At 45.5% G+C, this 18266-nt stretch overlaps 1 protein-coding gene across 5 annotated transcripts in view; it reads left to right on the top strand.

The window, feature by feature from the left end:
• The window catches only part of PROX1 (prospero homeobox 1), a 52125-nt gene that overhangs the window by 21845 nt on the left and 12014 nt on the right, over positions 1 to 18266 (top strand). For all 5 annotated transcript variants that reach the window (XM_033438023.2, XM_033438032.2, XM_033438033.2 and 2 more), the window contains one exon: positions 1290 to 1484. In XM_033438023.2, coding sequence (XP_033293914.1) covers positions 1290 to 1484 — 195 coding nt within the window. The remainder of the gene's footprint in view (positions 1 to 1289; positions 1485 to 18266) is intronic.

The following is an 18266-nucleotide window of genomic DNA, read 5'->3' on the forward strand; positions in this document are numbered from 1 at the left end:
TTCTGGTCAATTATCTGTAAGGGCCCTTGCAACTCCATGGCAATTATGATGCAAGTTGGCCTTTTGGGAGAAACACCAGTCTCCCTGCTTCTGTTTCCTTGTTACTTCCATTCTCTGCCATAAATTTTCATTCATTTATTATCTTTGCTGGTATAGAAACAACTTTCTGTGTAGTAATTACAGCCCCGATACACACTTTAGCTGTCATCTTGCTGGAGTCTGGATGTTCTCATGGCCAGTGTTTGATAAGTGGTCTTTGTTGATTTTTGATGAATGTCCATCTTTTTCTGGGGGCCCAGCGAAGGGAATGCCTGTGATGACAAAAGGCAGGGGGTTGTCTGTCAGCCTGCCTGATATAAAGCTATGGATTTATTGGTTTTGACTTGGCAAGTTGAGATGCATCTGTCCTTTACGTGCACAGAGGACTGTCAATAAGAAGGGTATCACTTGCAGTGAATCCAGGAAGACATCTTCATTTAAAAGGTCATTGGGAAACCTTGGTAAACAAAGTTGTAAAGCCTGATCATGTTGTTGTAACTTGGCATTTAAAAAACTGTAATAAAGATTCTGTCTATGCTGTCTGTGGACTGTGTCTTAAGCACACCTCCCAAACTGCATAGACTCCAGTGGGAAGGGGGCATGGGTCCTCTCGAGTGCTGGCTGTAGGAAGTGTATGAACAGGTACGGAGGTTTGACCAGACAGCACCAGCCGTGGGTACCGGGTGCAGACATTAAGTGGAATCATAGCCGACGGCCACGGGGATCACCCACTACCCAAAACTAAGCGAGTGCCAGATTCCTCCCCTTTTGTGTGAAAGCCATTTGCCAGCATTGAATGAGATTGTCACGTGGTGACACAAATTCTCTTTAAAAAATAAATCACGCTCGTGGTGAAGTCACGTGACTCACCATCTCTGGTACTTGAATATGACGACTTCCCAGGATTCTGTGGCTTGAACGAATGTCCATAAGAAGTATACAAATGCAGTTTGTTCTACTGAAAGATGAAGAACAACGTTTCAAATAAGACATTCAGCTTAAGGAAAATCAGATTTAGACCATGAGGTTTCCATTTGAGATGTGGAGGGTCGTGACGCAGTTTCCATCGTTAGTTGGTTTTATAATATCCCGTAAGTATATCATTGCTCTTGCCACCATTTTGGTGGAATTAAAAACATACCTTTCCAAGTAAGGAAGGGAGGGGAACTTTAAAAATTCTTCAAATGCTTAAAGAATGAATGAAGAAAAATGGCAATGTTCTTATCCTTTTCAACATTTAAATTTAACAGTTCAACAGATGCATTACCTCTCAGCTCATCAAGTGGTTTAGCAATTTCCGTGAGTTTTACTACATTCAGATGGAGAAGTACGCGCGTCAAGCCATCAACGATGGGGTCACCAGTACCGAAGAGCTGTCTATAACCAGAGACTGTGAGCTGTACAGGGCTCTGAACATGCACTACAATAAAGCAAATGACTTTGAGGTAGGAACTCATCTTTGTTTTTCGGTCATCTCCCTTTTTTAAAAAAGAATTATTTTCTTTAGAAATGCCCCAAATCTGTCTTTTTTTTTTTTTTTTTTTTTGCTTTGGCATCTCACACAAGCATCCCCCAGTAGGGTAAGAGGTCGAGTGGCAATGAAGAGCCCCCCCGTGGGTCCCGTCAGAGTCCTGGGAGCTGACCCACTTCCGTTTCCTTTCCCATCCCCCGCCTCTGCTGCTTGCTTGGAAGACCCATGTGGCCACACAAGAGGGAACTGGCGAATCCAAAGAAACGGCAGCAAGGAACACACACAGAGTGATTCCCTTTCCAGAGAAGAGGTCCCTCCCCCAATAGGCCTTTTTCACATTTAATTCTGGCGTGTGGATTGAGTTGACATATGCTGCGTTCAGTGGTAGCTTCAAAAGTTGTTTTCTTAAAAAGTCTAGAAAGATGATGGGGAAGTGATTCCACGGTTTCAAACTTTCATGAGCATTCATTTCCTTTCTGGAAGAAACGGTGTGAGAATTTCCCAAGTACCTATGATAAGAGACCCATGGACGTCTCTGTTCGCTTGTTTGCTTCTGGTTTTGTTCTTCTGGGAGGACACCCTTGTGTGTTCATTTTGCACACGTGCAGCTTCACGAGCTAGCTGCCCTTCCTTCATACGGTCTTATACATACTTGTATGTGTCTGCAACCTGCATATTCCAGGCATATATGAAGCAGTGCAGATGGTTCCCAGAAAGCCGTATCTATGCAACAATAAGAGAGATGTGGCTATGAGTAAGGCATTTCTTTACTGGCTGATGCGGTGCCTCAGCGTTTTTCATTGAACGGGATGACTTTCCATGAGACAACACCAGCGAATCTCCCAGTACCCACAAAAGCATTTCGCTGAGCCCTGCTGACTGGGGCAATGATGGCTGGAAGTGGGAATGTGGGAAGGGTTCTGCAGGCTGAACCTCTGATGATGAGAATGGACAGGCTGTGGCTTGACAGAGGTGGTCCTTCTCTTGTAGTACCTTGAGGAGGAGAATTTTTCCCCCACATCTGCTCGTGCACGGACCTTATGTTAATATTCTTGCTTGCCTTACGCAGATAGGTACCCCCAAATGCCCGCAAAGTTCTCCGTGTCAAAGGAGAGAGGGGCGGGCTTCCCTGGTGGCGCAGTGGTTGAGAGTCCGCCTGCCGATGCGGGGGACACGGGTTCGTGCCCCGGTCCGGGAGGATCCCACATGCCGCGGAGCGGCTGGGCCCGTGAGCCATGGCCGCTGAGCCTGCGCATCCGGAGCCTGTGCTCCGCAACAGGAGAGGCCACAACAGTGAGAGGCCCACGTACCGCAAAAAAAAAAAAAAAGGAGAAAGGGGCACCTCGGTCTGGCCTTGTCAATACCGACCTGAACCCCACTGTCCCCCGCTGCTTGCCCATTCCTCTGGGGACCCTTCTCCCAGTGGTCTTAGCAGATCAGTTTTTGTGGCTTATGAAGAACTGAATGGGGAAGTTTAGCAGCGGGAAAGTCATGGTTTTTCCTTGAAAGTTGGAGTGTTTATACTGCAAGCCACCAATTTCTCTTTGCTATCCAATACCAATGTATTTTTCTTGCCAAATGGGTTATAAGCAAAGTTTTTCTTTGGCCAAACACATTAAAAGTGAGGCTCCTTCTTGTACTTACTGCTTCAGTATTTTAAAGTCTCTGTTGGAACAGAGCACTGGTTTACTGTTTCGACAGAACACTCTAGCAGATTTCTTCTAAAGCTGAAGATTGTGACAATGGCTAAACTTTTTTTTTTTTTTTTTTTTTGGCCACACTTTGTGGCATGTAGGATCTTAGTTCCCTGACCAGGGATCGAACCCGTTTCTCCTGCATGATGACGATGGCTAAACATTTTAAAGAAATCTTATTAAAAGCTTCACTTCTCCCCACCCCCTTTCTGATAAGTCTTTTGCTGTCAACTTTGAGCTAAGAGAATTCAGCGGTGTGCTAGTGAACTAATTGCAGTTTATTATGATAAATATTCGTTTGGCGGCGTGCGTCAAGCTTCATAAAAGAATTGCCCGAGATCCACGGGATGGTTTGTGCATTTTTGCTGAGTGACATACTCAAGAGAACAAATCCTGACAGTGCCCATTAGGATTTTTTAGGGTCGTGTAAACCTTACCTGGTTGGTTTTAATCCCCTACTCAGCGCAAGGGCCAAAATGACACAAACGGGATGGCTGGAATCAAGAGATACCCAACAAGCTGCTCCGTTTAGCATCATCTAAATCCTCCTTTAATATGATTACCATCTGATATTCCTCTCTTTGTGAATCATATCCACTTCCAGCCAGGCCACCTCTCCTTTATCTGCAGTGTCTATTTTAAGACTGCTTCAGTGCAAAGAGTATGGGGCCCAGGGAGCAATTTTGTCACTTCTCATGTGACTTCAGACAAGTTATTGGACTATTCTGGGCCTTATTCCTCCTTCGGTAAAAACTAGGCTCTTTCCGGAAATGTGCTAAGAACAAAGCAGGAGCTGGATTCTGCCCTGCCCCCTCCACTTACCCACACATATGCACATACACACCCCTACCACCACATATGATCCTAATATCATGAAGTAGTTTTTAATTTAGCCTCTCAGTTTGGGGCACTTACTAATAAAATCTTCAGATAAGATGATCCTTCTTTTCTGTGCCTTTGTGCATGGAGGTCAGTGCTTAAGTGAGATGCTTAAAAAGCCGCTGGTCCAATTGCGGTGAGCAGGGGCTACTCTTCGTTGCAGTGCGCGGGCTTCTCATAGCGGTGGTTTCTGTTGTTGCGGAGCAGGGGCTGTAGGCGCGGGGACTTCAGTAGTTGTGGCTCGCGGGCTCAGTAGTTGTGGCTAAAAAAAGCCTGCGCGTAGCAACGAAGACCCAACGCAGCCAAAAATAAATAAATAAATTTGTAAAAAAAAAAAAAAAAGCCACTGGTCTTATCATTGTTGCTCTTCCAGTGTGGACCGTGGCTGTGAGCCAGAAGTAGACCCAGCACCTCTATCTGATACCTTAGCTGCTATTGCATGCACTGCTTGACTTTTGCATCTAAGTTTCTCCCCTGAAGAGCAAGTCAAGTGCATCTGCAGTCTAAAATGAGCAAGTGAAGAAGATGGCAAAGTAGAGAACTGTACACCTGGTTTATTCTTAAAGTTTTAACCAGATATGGGGCCTAGTAGAGAGACGGAAGTTATGCCTACATGATGCCCAAAGATCCAATCAATTTAAAGGAATATATTAAACCAACCATTAGCTGGCCAAATAATAAAACGTCTTCTTGATTGCATTTTAAAATTCCTCAATCAGTTAATCAGTGGTTTGTAGCAATGATAAAATAGCTCACATTTATTGACTGTTTAGTATGTTCTGGGCACTCTTCTAAGTGGTCTACCTATATTAATTAATTTAATGTGAGTCCTAATGATATGGATATTAATACCAGAAATACTTCAGCTTGCCTAAAGCTTTATACTGTTTCTAAAGCAGTTCTAAGTGGGTGGGAACAGGGGAGCCAGGGAGAGAGAGCGGGGGTGAGGCTAACGCTTTTCTGTCCTTTGCTACCTTCTCCTTCCTTCTTTCCCTCCTCCTCCTCCCCTTGCCTTTTCTCAGCTTTCTGCTCCATCTCTGCCTCTGTCATAAGCTTGCTGGCGGCACCTCTGTCACTGCTAAGCGCCACCCCCCTCCAGCCCCTGCTGCTGATGGCTCTCAAGGCTGGAGTGGCTGCTGACCCCTGGCCTGCGGGAAAATAAAGCAGATGGGGAAGGTTTATCACTAGTGCAGAGGGAGTGGCTCGCATCTCCCTGCTCTTCTAGACCCTGCGCATTTCCTGTCTTGTATGAGTCAGAACCTTCTAAGTGACAGGAGAGCCTGTTCTGCCTTTTGTATCAGTTTACACAATTGCCAAGATTCTTGGCACGGCATTCAGACTTGGGGTGGTGAGAGCTTGAGAAGTCCCAGGGGATGTGGAAGAAGACACTGAAGGGGGAGGGTAGGGGGGGATGAACCACGCTTTCAGCTTGTGCTCAAGGGAAGAAAGTTGGCTACAGGACAGGGGTCGGGCATCTCCCTCCCAACACGAGTCCGTGAAGGTGTTCAGACAGGCACGTTCAGTGACAGGCCGCATTTTTTTTTTTTTTTTTTTTGCGGTACGTGGGCCTCTCACTGCTGTGGCCTCTCCTGTTGCGGAGCACAGGCTCCGGACGCGTAGGCTCAGCAGCCATGGCTCACGGGCCCAGCCGCTCCGCGGCATGTGGGATCTTCCCGGACCGGGGCACGAACCCGTGTCCCCTGCATCGGCAGGCAGACTCTCAACCACTGCGCCACCAGGGAAGTCCAGGCCTCATTTTTAACTCCCGCTTTTCACGTTAAATGAGATGGGTAACAATACGTTCGTCGTTCCAGGTGTTATGGTATATATTGCCATGCTTCATTCTCACTTCATTTTGAAGAGCTTCCAAAATTGATTTTTATAGGGAGGGAAATGAGGTTTGGGATTCCTTCCCAGTTTTTAAATCACACTGATACTTCTGACTTCAGGGGCATAGGAGTTGAATTTTATTACTTCTGTTTCCCTCACAACTGTGGCAGGGAAAGAAGGCAATGAGCGCTGTCAGTTTCCAAGGCAGGTTGACACGTTTTTGCAGAGAACTCAACTAAGGCAACCGATCTGTGTAAGTCACAAAGGTTAAACGCACTGCTCAGGGAGCCGGAAGACAGCCACCCTAGGTTGACTGAGGTAGGCTGGCCGCTGGGAAAGGCAGGATGACCCAGAGCTTGGGGTCTGGGATGGCCTGCATGGAGGTTGGGAAGAGAATGTCGCAGACCCCTTCTTCTGGGCTGACCCTTCTGACCGCAGGGGCATGTGCTTTGGACTGTATTGCTTTTCTGTTTCCCTCACAACTGGGGCAGGAAAGAAGGCAAGGCTTGCAATCAATTTCCAAGACTTCCCTGAGCACTCCTTCTCCTTTTCTCCATTCCCATGAGCTAGCTCTTCCCCCGCGGTGGTCAGCCAGGTGTCCCCTGTGGGCCATTAGTGGCTAGCCAATTAACTGCGGGCAGGGTCCAAACTCGCAGGAGGAGTGACTAACTTCCCTTGCCCTCAATAAAGACCCAGGGCTTTGGATGGAAGGCTTAGAAACAAATAGAAAAGAGAACTTGATTCATTGATTAGTGGGCTTGTAAATGTCATTTCCTAAGATACTAACTCACGGGGCAGACGTTCCATCGTGGAGCCAGTGGTTTGACTTATTTCTAGGTGTCACATGACAGGCAAGAAGGGTACTTCTGCAGGCCTCTCTCTGTGTCTTCTCACTCTCCTCTTAGAAAGAGAAAATGAAAAGGCAGCACTCCTCACATCCCCCCACGCACACACCCACCCAAACGCACGACACTTAAACACATAGAGTGCATGTACTCCCTCCACCAGGCTCACCCCCATTCCCAGCCCACTCCCGCTTTCCACACGACGCACATTTAAGAAGATTTAATATATTTGGAAGTCCTTCATTCGCCCTGTCCCCTCTTTAAAGAAAAATGAGGACAGGTGGATTTAGGAAGCGCTTCCCTCTGCTCCAAATAGATACTTAAATATGAGTGATCATTTGGAAAACTGGCACAGGAGGGAAACCCTTTTACTGCTCTTGCAGTCTTTTGGCCTCAAAGCCGAGGTGTCATTTAAACGATCACACAACGCACTCTTGGTGGGTGGCAGGAGGAAAAGAAACCTTTGCCGTTTCCTTCCCTGCCAGTCCCCCCATTGACAAGCCAAATTGATCTTTTAAGAGACTAAATGAATGTTCTCTAAATATATGTACACACATGGCTATCTGGAAACATATTCCTCGTACAGAATGATTGCCTGAAATTTGAAGGAGGGAGCAGTAAAGACGCCAGGCTGGGTGGGGAAGGGTGGGGGGAGGTGGCAGGGGTAGGGGAGGGCACAGGGAGAACTGCGTGCCCGAAGCTTCATTTTTGCACCGCTGTCCATCTGGGATTCAAGGTGTTGATCAGTATAATGAAGCAGGCCCATTGATTTATCATCTATTTGGTAATGTCGTTGCATTTTTAGCGCCCTGTGTCTTTTTTGTCATTGGGTTACATTCAAGCACAGTAAGATCAACGTTCAAACCTCCTTACTCAACAGCTTTATTAGTTATAGCATTCCATGACCTTTCTCAACATTCTTAAAGAAAAAGATACAGTGTAATGTCGCTTTACTTTGCTTATTGTCCTTTGTTGGGGGGAACAAAGCATTTTCTACAGTGGCTATAGCACATAATTATACAACTTTCAATGGCAGTGTCTTGGTATCAAAGTTCAGAGGAGCCTTTAGAAAAAAAAAAAAAAAGATGTTTTGTGGCAGCCTAGGGAGGGTCTCATCTTTCCTTCAGAAAATAGTTCAAGGCTCTTCTGTCAAGCTTCCCTACTTAGAGCTTTTTCTCCTCCTGCTTCATAAAGTTTAAAGCAGATTCAGTGGAGTTCTATGATCTATTTCCTTTGAAAGATTGTTCCTCGGCACAGAGAGGCCCTTTGACTTCAAGAGTTCACAGATTCATGTCTTTAGGTATCATATGTCTGACCTTATCAGTTACTCCATTTAATGTCAGAGAAAAAGTCTCAACTCTTTGTGTTTGTCTGTTTTGCCTCTGTGAAATGATTTGGTGAAAAGACCATCCTTTTTAACACACCACTGAGAGGCCGTTTCTGCTGCAACCTACCCTGTGGCTTTTCTCTCTTTAAAAAAAAAAAAATTGTCCTTGTGTTTTGTGTATGGATGAGTTCACAGTGAGAATAGAATTATACAAGGGCAGGCGCACACACAAAAAAATCTTTTGCTTTCCTCCCACACCTCCCCCCGCCCAGTGATCTATTGGCTCTCTTGGTGGCTGTACCCCAACAGGCAAAGCCATTTAGCAAACACAGAGGTGGCAGCCGCGTCCACTGCTGGGACAGCATTGGGTTTTTCCCTTGCTTCGACCTACCCCTAAGGCCTTCATAATTAATTGTCCTTCAGAGATGAGGAAAGTTCAGAGACAGTGTGTGGCATGATGGCCATTGTCTGACGTTCAGTTCTCCTCGCCTCGCCTCTTTCTCTGTGCCCCACAAAGGGTTATCAATAGGAGAAAGGGAGCCCGTTCTCTGCTGAGAGCCGCCGGTGGTGGTTGGAGCTTTCAGTGGGTCGGTATCATTGTGTTCGGCCCATCCTGGATTAAATGTCTGCAGGTCTAACCACCTCTTGAAAAGCAGCCTGTTTATTTCGCCTAGATTAAACAAACTCATTTAGCGAACCCCAGGCTTGTTCAAAAGTTGGTGATCCCTTTTCACGTGGCAGATAACATTTTAAATCACATTTCCTCACCCCATCCCACCCCGGCCCCGCCCCCAGGATTTTATTGCACTTTTAACTGTTGGGTTCTTTTTCAGCCATAGGGCAGAAAATGAAATGATCATTCAGTCACTTCTCTTAACCACTTCAGTGTACACTTGCCAGAATGAATGTTTTTGCAAACATTCTTCTGACGAAGCGTAGGACTTTGGTTCTTGAAAGTGGATTATCCTCGTTTTAAAATATTGTTTCACCTTCAACGATTGCCTCAAGCCAGTCTTCAGTGCTATTTGGTAACAGGACGTAAAACAAATACAACCTGTTCCCCGCCCCCACCCCCCCACCCCTGCCCTTTTGGCTGAGACACCAAATAAAAGATGCACTATGGAGACAGCTATTTGCAAAGTAAAGGGAAAAGAGAGCGATTAATGATGATTATACTACTGTTCCTGTTAAATAGAGTGAAGCCAAGAAAACAAATAGAATCGTTCTTCCTAGGAGCAGTTGAACTAGCACGTTCGAGAGGTTTAAGATCGCTTCCCTGTAGTGTTCACAGAGACCTCAAGGCAGAAGGAAACCGTATTTAAAGAGCATTTCTGTGTCCCTGAGAGCAGTGTCTTCTGGAGAAAGGGGCCTACAGGATGGCCAGCATCTATTCTGTCCCTGTTGTTCTTTGAAGACACTTTCACAACAGACCCTTTGCTATTGAAAGAGAACCTGGATCTGGAAGTTGACACAACTACTAGAGTCATACCAAAAAGGGGATCATAAAAAATTAAACTTATTCTTATGAATCTTTCATTAGAAGTAATGAAAAGGGACAGTAGTGTAGTCTAAGTCCTTTGTGTTGCCAGCCCTTCTTCCGGCCTCTGGGCTATTGTTCTTTCAGCTCCTCAAACAGACTTTTCACTTTCAAACTGACAAAAGTCACTTAAAAGCCAGACAGCTGTACTAACACACCCACCTTACGAAGCTGGAGCCAGGGCAGGTGCCGAGGCCAGCTGAGAGACCTTGTTTAAAATGGGCAGGGGCAGCTCCCTCCTGCCTTCCTGTTGTTTTCGTGCTCTGCTTTGAGGTGGACCATTTATTGCTACTGTGTGATCCTCCCTCCAGGCGCCCCCAAATATTTCTTGCATTTTCTTTGCAGCAGGAAACCTTGACACTCATGCTAATGTTTGTCCCTCGGGTTGGGTTGAATGGCTAGGGTCAGGTTCGTGGAAGGTGGAGCACAGAACTTAGCAGAATCACAGGGAGTTTTACTCAAAACTCTTTCCTTCCGTTTCTCCCCTTCCTTCTCTTTTTCCAGCCTTTTCCAACCAGTCTGAATCTCTCGTAAGCTTTTCAGATCTCTGTGGCCTCTTCAGGAGTAGCTGGGATTGGATAAAACACAGCCACCAATGGTGGGGACAAGCCTCACCTTAGGATGTGAGATACAGCTAGAGAGAGGTAGGCAGGTAGTCCTGCCTGCGTCCCAGGCCTCAGGGCGCAGCCGCCATGGGCCCCGGCGAGTCCTCCCCGTGTGTGTATTACAGCCCCCCTGCTCCCCTGTCACCTTGTGTACAGTCTGGTCTGTGACACTGATGGTGATTATGTCATTATTTTGCTCTGGGGGCCCTGGCACATCTGCAGAGCCCAAGCACATCTTCTTTGTTGCGCTGGCAATCGTCCTGCACCACAAATGCTTCATTAGCCCTGCTGGCGGCCTCCTTGCCAGACGCGAGTGCCCAAATCCAGGCTTCTTTCTGCTCCGTTCTTTTGTGCAGCTGATGATCGCGTATTCATCTTCCTGGTTCTTCCCCATTTTCCTCGACTTCTGAACTCCAGATGTCCCAGTGTTCTTGCCCAGAGCCCTTGAAAGTGCACAACGCGAAACAAGGCAACTCTTTACCCCTTAACCCATCCTCACCCCTTCCCACCTTCCTACTTTTCTCCTCCCCAGACGAAGAGTGATTCTGAATATCTCCCCAACATGAGGACTAACGTTTTCAAACTTGCAGTTTGAAAAGATACCACGGGACTGCTCCCAACTTACAGTGGTACTTACGGTTAGAATGAGGACTTATTAGGCATTTGCTTGGAGATGGGTGCCTTTCTCCTGCAGCCCCTTCCCTCTCCTCGGCTCTTTTATTTCCTCCTGCACATTGCCACGTTTTACCAATCTTCAGCAAGCAGTCTAAAATGTGAGTACAGAAAATATTCTTCATGCCTCGCTGAGCATGTTATAGTCATCTGAAGGTTCTTTTTCTCTGCATGGCATCTTCGTCTGCTCTCTACCCCCTCCCAAAATCCCCTGCCCCCTCCTCCTGCTGTCATAACCTTTTTTTTTTTTTTAATTTATTTATTTTTGGCTGCCTTTGGCTCCCCAACAATGACCTATTATTAGATATTGAAAGTGACGAACACGTGGCTGTTTTGGAACCGAGCTAAAACATTTCTCTCGAGTTTTATTCTATATGTTTAGAATACATACAGCACAGCTTTTCTTAAGGTGTGCTGATTTCTACATTAACTGCAGGAAATTTTAGAGCTTGATATCTTGGGCTGTGATGGGTACTACATAATCAGTATGTTTAATTTCCCCTTAAATGTGAGTTAATTGATCTGTGTTAGGAGCTTCTCCAATAGAGAGTTTAACCAGTTCTGTCCCCCCACCACTGCAACATAAGATGTTTCCAACGTCTCTCTGTTTGAGTAAAATGTAGATTTTAATTTGAAGGTCTACTGAAAGGAGTAAGTTCATATTTTTTATAGGAAGCATGGTCAGATCACTGTCCTGAATTCTAATTCGGAATCCGAGGACAAAGACCCTGGCAAGGATTAAAGAAAACCCCCTCCGAGGAATGAGTTGCTGTTTTGTACTGGGTTTCTGAGCTTACCAGTCATTGACCCCTGTTCTGAATATTAGGAACAAGCTAGGTAACAGAGTGAGGACAGAGGTGGCCAGATCAGTAGGCCAGCAGCCCTGGGCAGGGAGCATGTCAGGAGAGGCGGGTACCTGTCACTGATTGCATCATTTTCGAAAGACTCAGGATGTCCCCAGAACATTCCTAACCTGCCATTTTTAGATCATTATGGTTTTATCACCCCTGGGTTTATTAAAACCTTTTTAAAAATGTAATTCCATTCTCAGAATACACCACTTCTCAAGGCAGTCATTCTCTAAATGTCTTACCTGCTGTGAAAATAGTATCTTCTTTGTATGGCTGTTAAAGTGATTTCCCTGGAACTCCAAAGGGATATCCCTTGTTAGAATATCCTGGGATTTGTGAACAGGACTGTGGCCATATTCTCCATTTCCTCTCTGATTTTAGAGACTTTGATCATTACTCCCTCTTAATCTTCATTTCTCCAGATTAAGGAGCTCTAATCCTTTTTAAAAGTCTAATCTCATACAGTAAGTGGGTTGCGTCTGATCATTTTAGCAGCCCTTCTGTAATGCTCTTCCGGCAGGACCATGTTTTCCTGAGGGACAGTTACAATTACAGGACAACAGGGCAGAATTCCAGTGGGCGGCCACATCACGGTTTTATACCTCACATACACCTCCAATGCGGCTTTTTTGATCGCCCCCAAAGTTCATCCTCAGAGGCTGGATTTCTTGACTAGCGTCTCAGTAGCACTTACTGGTTCAAATGATCCTATGAGACCAATTTATGAGACCCTTGGCAAGTATTCTTGCAAATCTGATCGTTCTACGGAACATATCCAGCCAAATAAAAATTGCACAGATCCACCCTGCTGTGCAGATGTTTGCAGTGTTTTTGTAGGTAACGTATTGGAATGTTTGACGTCATGAAGACACAGCCTTAACCTTGGGCTTGAGTCTATAAAAATGACAACTAAGGCAAGAAAGCTCTGATCTCTGTATTATTCTCAAGCAGGAAACAAAATGTTCACTTACAAGTAGGTATAATTTTATATAAAAACATCACCTTGAGATCTTAAAAGGGACTTCCTTTGGGGGAGTCTTTCCAATGTCAGTGGTCCTGGACTAATAACAGCATAGAACTTAAGAGCATGGTTTCTGGAACCAGTCCCTGGGATCAAATCCCAGCGCTGACACTTTCTAGCAGTGAAACCTTGGCAAGTGTCTTACCCTTTCTGTGCCTGCCTCAGTGTCCTCATCTGTAAAATGGGGGAAATGATAGTGCCTACCTCACAGAGTTGTTGTGAGAATTAAATGAATGTCCATGAATATGTTAGCACAAAGTCAGCGCTATATAAGCATTTGCTTTCATTCATTTGTCAAGCCAAAGAGAAGTTCCCTTGTCGCCACTGTCAGTAACCCAACTCTTGCATCATTTCCTGCTGACCCTAAACAGGAAAACAAACAAACAGAAGAGCAAACAGGGAGTTCCCGTTAGAATTGGGACAAAGAGTCAGTGCAAAAGTGGTTTTGAAAAGAGAAAGTGATTCCTCCTGCCCCAAGGTTGGCTATAAAGATGACAGCAGCCCGGAACAGCTCCGGGCTTCTGGAGTCATGGGTTCCAGATGAGAAGGGCAGCCACGAGATGACAGGGTAGCGTGGAAGGAGCCCCAGATGGGAGGGTCTGCCCCTGGCAGCACCTGCCTCTGTGGGCTCCACTTCGTTCACCTGTAAAGTGATAAGATTCAAAACAGAGCTTTGTTCTAGCTCTGAAATTCTGCGATTCTAGAACAGAAGACATTATGCCTTCTCTACATAAGTCCCGTGCAGGATGCAAAGCTTTAAGCAGTGACTGTGGAGGCCCTGGGAATACAGATGGCAACCAGGTGGGGCCACTTCCACCCTTGGGGTGCTGCTGTGTCTTAATTATCTTAGTAAAAATCTCCAGGGTGCCCAGTTTAGTGTTCTCCCAAGGCCCTCTTTGCAGATCTTTTAACAGTGCCCTTGGAGATGTGGCAACTCCCTTGCTGGGATTATAGAGGCGAATTTTTCAAATTCATAGACAATTTATTGGCATTATATTTGCTGCTCACTTTGTTGTGGTGGCTAGGGCAGCCAAACAGTGAGGTCATTCATCCGAGAAGCCCTCATGCCTGTGGGTTTTCTAGGAGACGATATGGACCTGAACAAACTAACAGAGAGCCTGTATACCTGTCCCCACACACGTTCCACCGAGGCCACAACTCAGCCCAGACAATCGGCCTGTGTAATACGTATTAACTTCTGTAGAATATACAACATCTCCCCTCTTTCAAGACAGAATTAATTGTTTTAGATGTTATAACGACCGTCACTACTAGGTTTGGTTGGTAGTTTTTGTAAAAGCAACATCATCCTTCCCCTTAAGCATGTCTCAAATGATAGTAGTCAATCAGGAATGTCTTTTCCACTGGGATTTTGTATGTACAGCTTTGTGTTTGGGAGGTATCCAATCCTCACACAGGTCACTTGGATATGTTTTTTTCTATCTTTCTTAACGGTAATTGTACCCAACCTCTGTTTTTCTTTTTTTAAGGCTACCTTAACAGTGGAAAATAAAATCTGGTACTAAAAATGACTTTTAGTAAAAGGTAATACATTCCCTGAGAACAGATATGGGGGTTTGAGTAGGGGTGAAGGAAGAGGCATGATCAGAAGCAGAAGTCGGCTGTGCTCTCAAGGCCACTGTACTTCCTTTAATACAGAGAGTATTTTTCAAAGATTTATCATCTTTTTTTTTTTTTTTTTTGGCTGTGCTGCACAGCTTGCGGGATCTTAGTTCCCCAACCGGGGATTGAACCCGTGCCCTCAGCAGCGAAAGCGTGGAGTCCTAACCACTGGACTGCCAGGGAATTCCCAGAGATTCATCATCTTAAATGACCTGAAGGTGTACAAAATAATTTGTATGTAGACTCCTGACCCTGCCTTTCAGCAGGGCCAGTCCCAGGTCTCGACAGCATCCTAAGTCTTCCCACCGCAGACATAACCTCCAGACCCATGAGGTGTCGGTAGGGTTCTAGAGGACTTCCAAAGGCTCCCGGGGCCCTTCTGGAATCTGTTTCTCTGACTTTCCGAGCTATTTATTTACCTTTCTTGAAAAAGGAATGTCAAAGCCCTTCACAAAACTCTTAGGTTGCTTTTGAAATACGGCTCATGCTTAGTTTTGCAAAGGGTAAGCCTGGAGGAGAAACCCATAGAGTTCCCTAGGACACAAAGCAGAATTTTTCTGACTTTTTTGCCTTTCATCCCAGTCCCTTCCCAAAACAACCCAGGTATTATTGGGGCTGCATCAGCTGTTGTCAGCAGAGAGGCGGTGTCTCCCGTGACCCGGCGTTCTCCGAAGCTCTCTTCATCTAGCATCCGTATCTCCCAGTGCCTTCTTCGGTGCTTACTCTGAGCAATGCTGTTCTCATTGTCCTGCCTCAACCCCACTTCCTAGCAATCTCTCCCTAGGCTTCTCTCTCACATTGCTCCACCCACATGAATAAAGGACACACGCTAGTTCTGATGTTAGCCTGGGCAAAGCGGAATTATGAAGGTAAACCTCTGCAGAAAACAATCACGGGATGCATTCTCCAACGAAACAGGAGTAACTGCGATTATCCGTGCCCCAGCTTCCTTCGTGCAATATTGGAGAGTTGATGGCATGTTGTTTTTGAATAATCTCCCATCCAAGAAGGGCAGCAAGCTTGGCCCTATTTATCCTACTGCCTCACCCAGTAATGGTAGCAAAAGTTAAACTTCAAGCACTATGAGCCTGTCTTGAACTCAGACGCGGTTGGCACATAATTCGTGGGGTTGACTTGAAGGGAAGTTAGTTAAGGCTGCAGAGTGACTGGTATACTGCTTATTTTCCCCCTCGAAGCTGATTCATTACCTGTGTCACGAAGGAGGGATAGATTCCTCCATGTAGTTCGTTTGAATATTTGCTGGCAGGAAAGCTCCTAACGAAAAGCTCGCTGTCAAAGCAGGGCAAGACTGAGGTCCACCTGGTTCTTCGCATCTCTCTGTGTGGTCCATTAATTATTCCTGTAGACGCGGCCAGCCTTACACGCATCTGAGGAGTGGCGTGACAATGTAGGTTGAATTCGGGTATGTTGATCCCAGCTACCCTTGCAAGAACTACTAGTGTGCTGACACAGGATTAGAGAAGAATGAAAGAGCATTAGGCCTTCAGAAAAGTGGTTAGTTCTTAAGTGTGGCTGAGAGCAGGGCTTGGCACACTCTGGCCTACAGGCCAGCTCTGGCACTGAATCTGTTTTCTATGACCCTTGTTAAGAAGGGTTTTTATATTTGTAAAGCAATGTGAAAAAGATGAATATGCAGCAGAGACCAAATGTAGTCCACAAAGCCTATGTATTTACTGTCCAGCCCTTTGTAGAAAAAGTTTGCCGACCCCTGGCAGAGGCTTTTTCTCTCTTTGGTAGAACATGAACTCTCTGAGATCCTTTCTAGTTCTGAAGTTCCAAAACTACGCTTCTTTGATGCAGTAGTCTCGGTCCCATCTTATCCGAACAGCCTACCAGATGTGTCCTTCCAGCAGAGAGCTCACCCTTGTTTTTAAGATGGGAGAGTATCTTTATAGTCTCTTGGGGGTGGAGGGACGGGAGAAAATATGAGATTTTAGTGTTTGATGCCTTTTCTATGATTTTGTTTTTGTTTTATTTTGACTGATGCTCATTTAAACTTGGAGTCATGTGTTGAGACGTGTTTGGGAGAGAAGGAAAATTTAACTCATTACAACGAATAACATGACAACTATTGTATTTCCTAATACATACAACACCAAGATCTCCAAGCATGAGCAAGCAAACTAGCCACTTTAGGCATATTTGGTGAACCAGATTTCAGCGGCACAAAATAATTTTGACAGCCTCATAGAGTTTATTATAAAGACATTCGTCATTCCATTCCCAGCAAGCTAGTACTTCCTTTTCTGGGGCTGTGGGAGACATGGTTATTTATCTTGGTATCTATAGGCAAAGTTGCCAGTGGGATGTTTACACAGTTTAAAATGTATACACAAATTATTAACAGGTAGCATCGATGTGAAGGCAGTCTTTTTTATTACCTAAAGTCACAGTTTTTCCAAATGCTCAATCCCGGCACATTTTATCAATGTGTATGTTATCAACATCTGAAACGTATAGGAATTTTATTGTGAATTCTGTATTTTGTGAATACCCACTCTTAAAAGGTAAAAGATTCAAATTCAGATGAGGAAACAAAGAAACTCCTCAGGGCAGCCTTGGCCCTTCCTTCGCGCTGTTGAGAGAAGTCCACGTGAGGGGTGATGGCCAAGCCCATACGGCCACACCGCAGACCAGAGTCCACTGCCTGGCATCCTTTGCCATGGCGCTCCACTGTCCAGTCAAGGTAGATCCTTAACCTCCCTCCTTGCAGTTCCCGTGTGACCCTTGGTTCTTTTTATTACATTCCCTCCAACGGACTGTTTGCACCATGTCCTAGCCGGGCGCCACTTTGCCGGCATTTATAAGAGCTGGTGTGGCATCAGGGGATGGCGGGCAATTTCACTTGGAAGTGTATCCCCACAAGCTCAGTGCAGGTCCCTCAGTGCAGCCACAAGACAAGAGACAGGCTTTCCTTTTGCCACTTTTCCTAATTATCCCTGCAGTTCTTGCAAGCTGGCCGAGAGAAACCTTGAGGCTGTTGCGTGGATCTCGCCCACTCAGGGTCCTTCCCCGGCCCTTCCCCAGGTTGGCCTCCCCGCCCCCAGCTCCTCCCTTGCATATTAATATGACACTGCATGGTGCTCACAGAAAGGAGCAGCTTCCACCAGCTGAAACCTCTGATCCCAAACCCACTAGAGAGTTTGGCTTTTGGAGTTTGGCAAGAAAGCCTGTTGCCCATCAGGTCAGCATGAATAAAGATTTCTTTCTTCCTTTCTTTTTTTAAAATCAAGCATCAACCGACACTGCCCCCAGAGCTCTTTTTCTCAAGACAATTTAACCCCTTCTCCCAAGTACATTTATTTTCTATTCTGAATGTGCGCATTATTTTGTTTTTTCTCTTTTCCTGTGAGGCAACCAAGAAATCTACCCTATGTAAAATTTGAAAGCCAGATCAATTCTAAACCGTCTTATCACTTTTAAAGTATGTTTATCCAGCTTTGTAGGAAGAATGAGCAGACTGTTTGAAGGCCACATACTTTTCAAACCTTGGTTGCAACACGTTTGCCCCGTTTTGAAACTGTCTTTATCAGGCCGAGAAAACGAAAATCTATTTGACAAAGTGGCACTCTGGCCAGTTTATCTTGCAATATGGCTTTAGTTCACTGAGTCTATTGATTTCCTTAAATTAATGTTTACAGAATGCTACTGAATTTTGCTCAACAGAACATTGTTCTTTTGAAGGTTTACAAAAAATTGATACAGACTGTTACTGCCATGTGTTCCTTTGCTTAGACGGAGGAAACATGGCGGGGGGGGTGGTTCTTTTTTCGTTGTTTTGTTTTAAGGATAGCCTTGAACTCTAGCCACTTCCTATAAGCATTTAGCCTTCACATATTTAAGTAGCAAAA

This window comes from Orcinus orca, chromosome 1 (assembly GCF_937001465.1).
Source record: "Orcinus orca chromosome 1, mOrcOrc1.1, whole genome shotgun sequence".
Lineage (NCBI taxonomy): Eukaryota > Metazoa > Chordata > Mammalia > Artiodactyla > Delphinidae > Orcinus > Orcinus orca.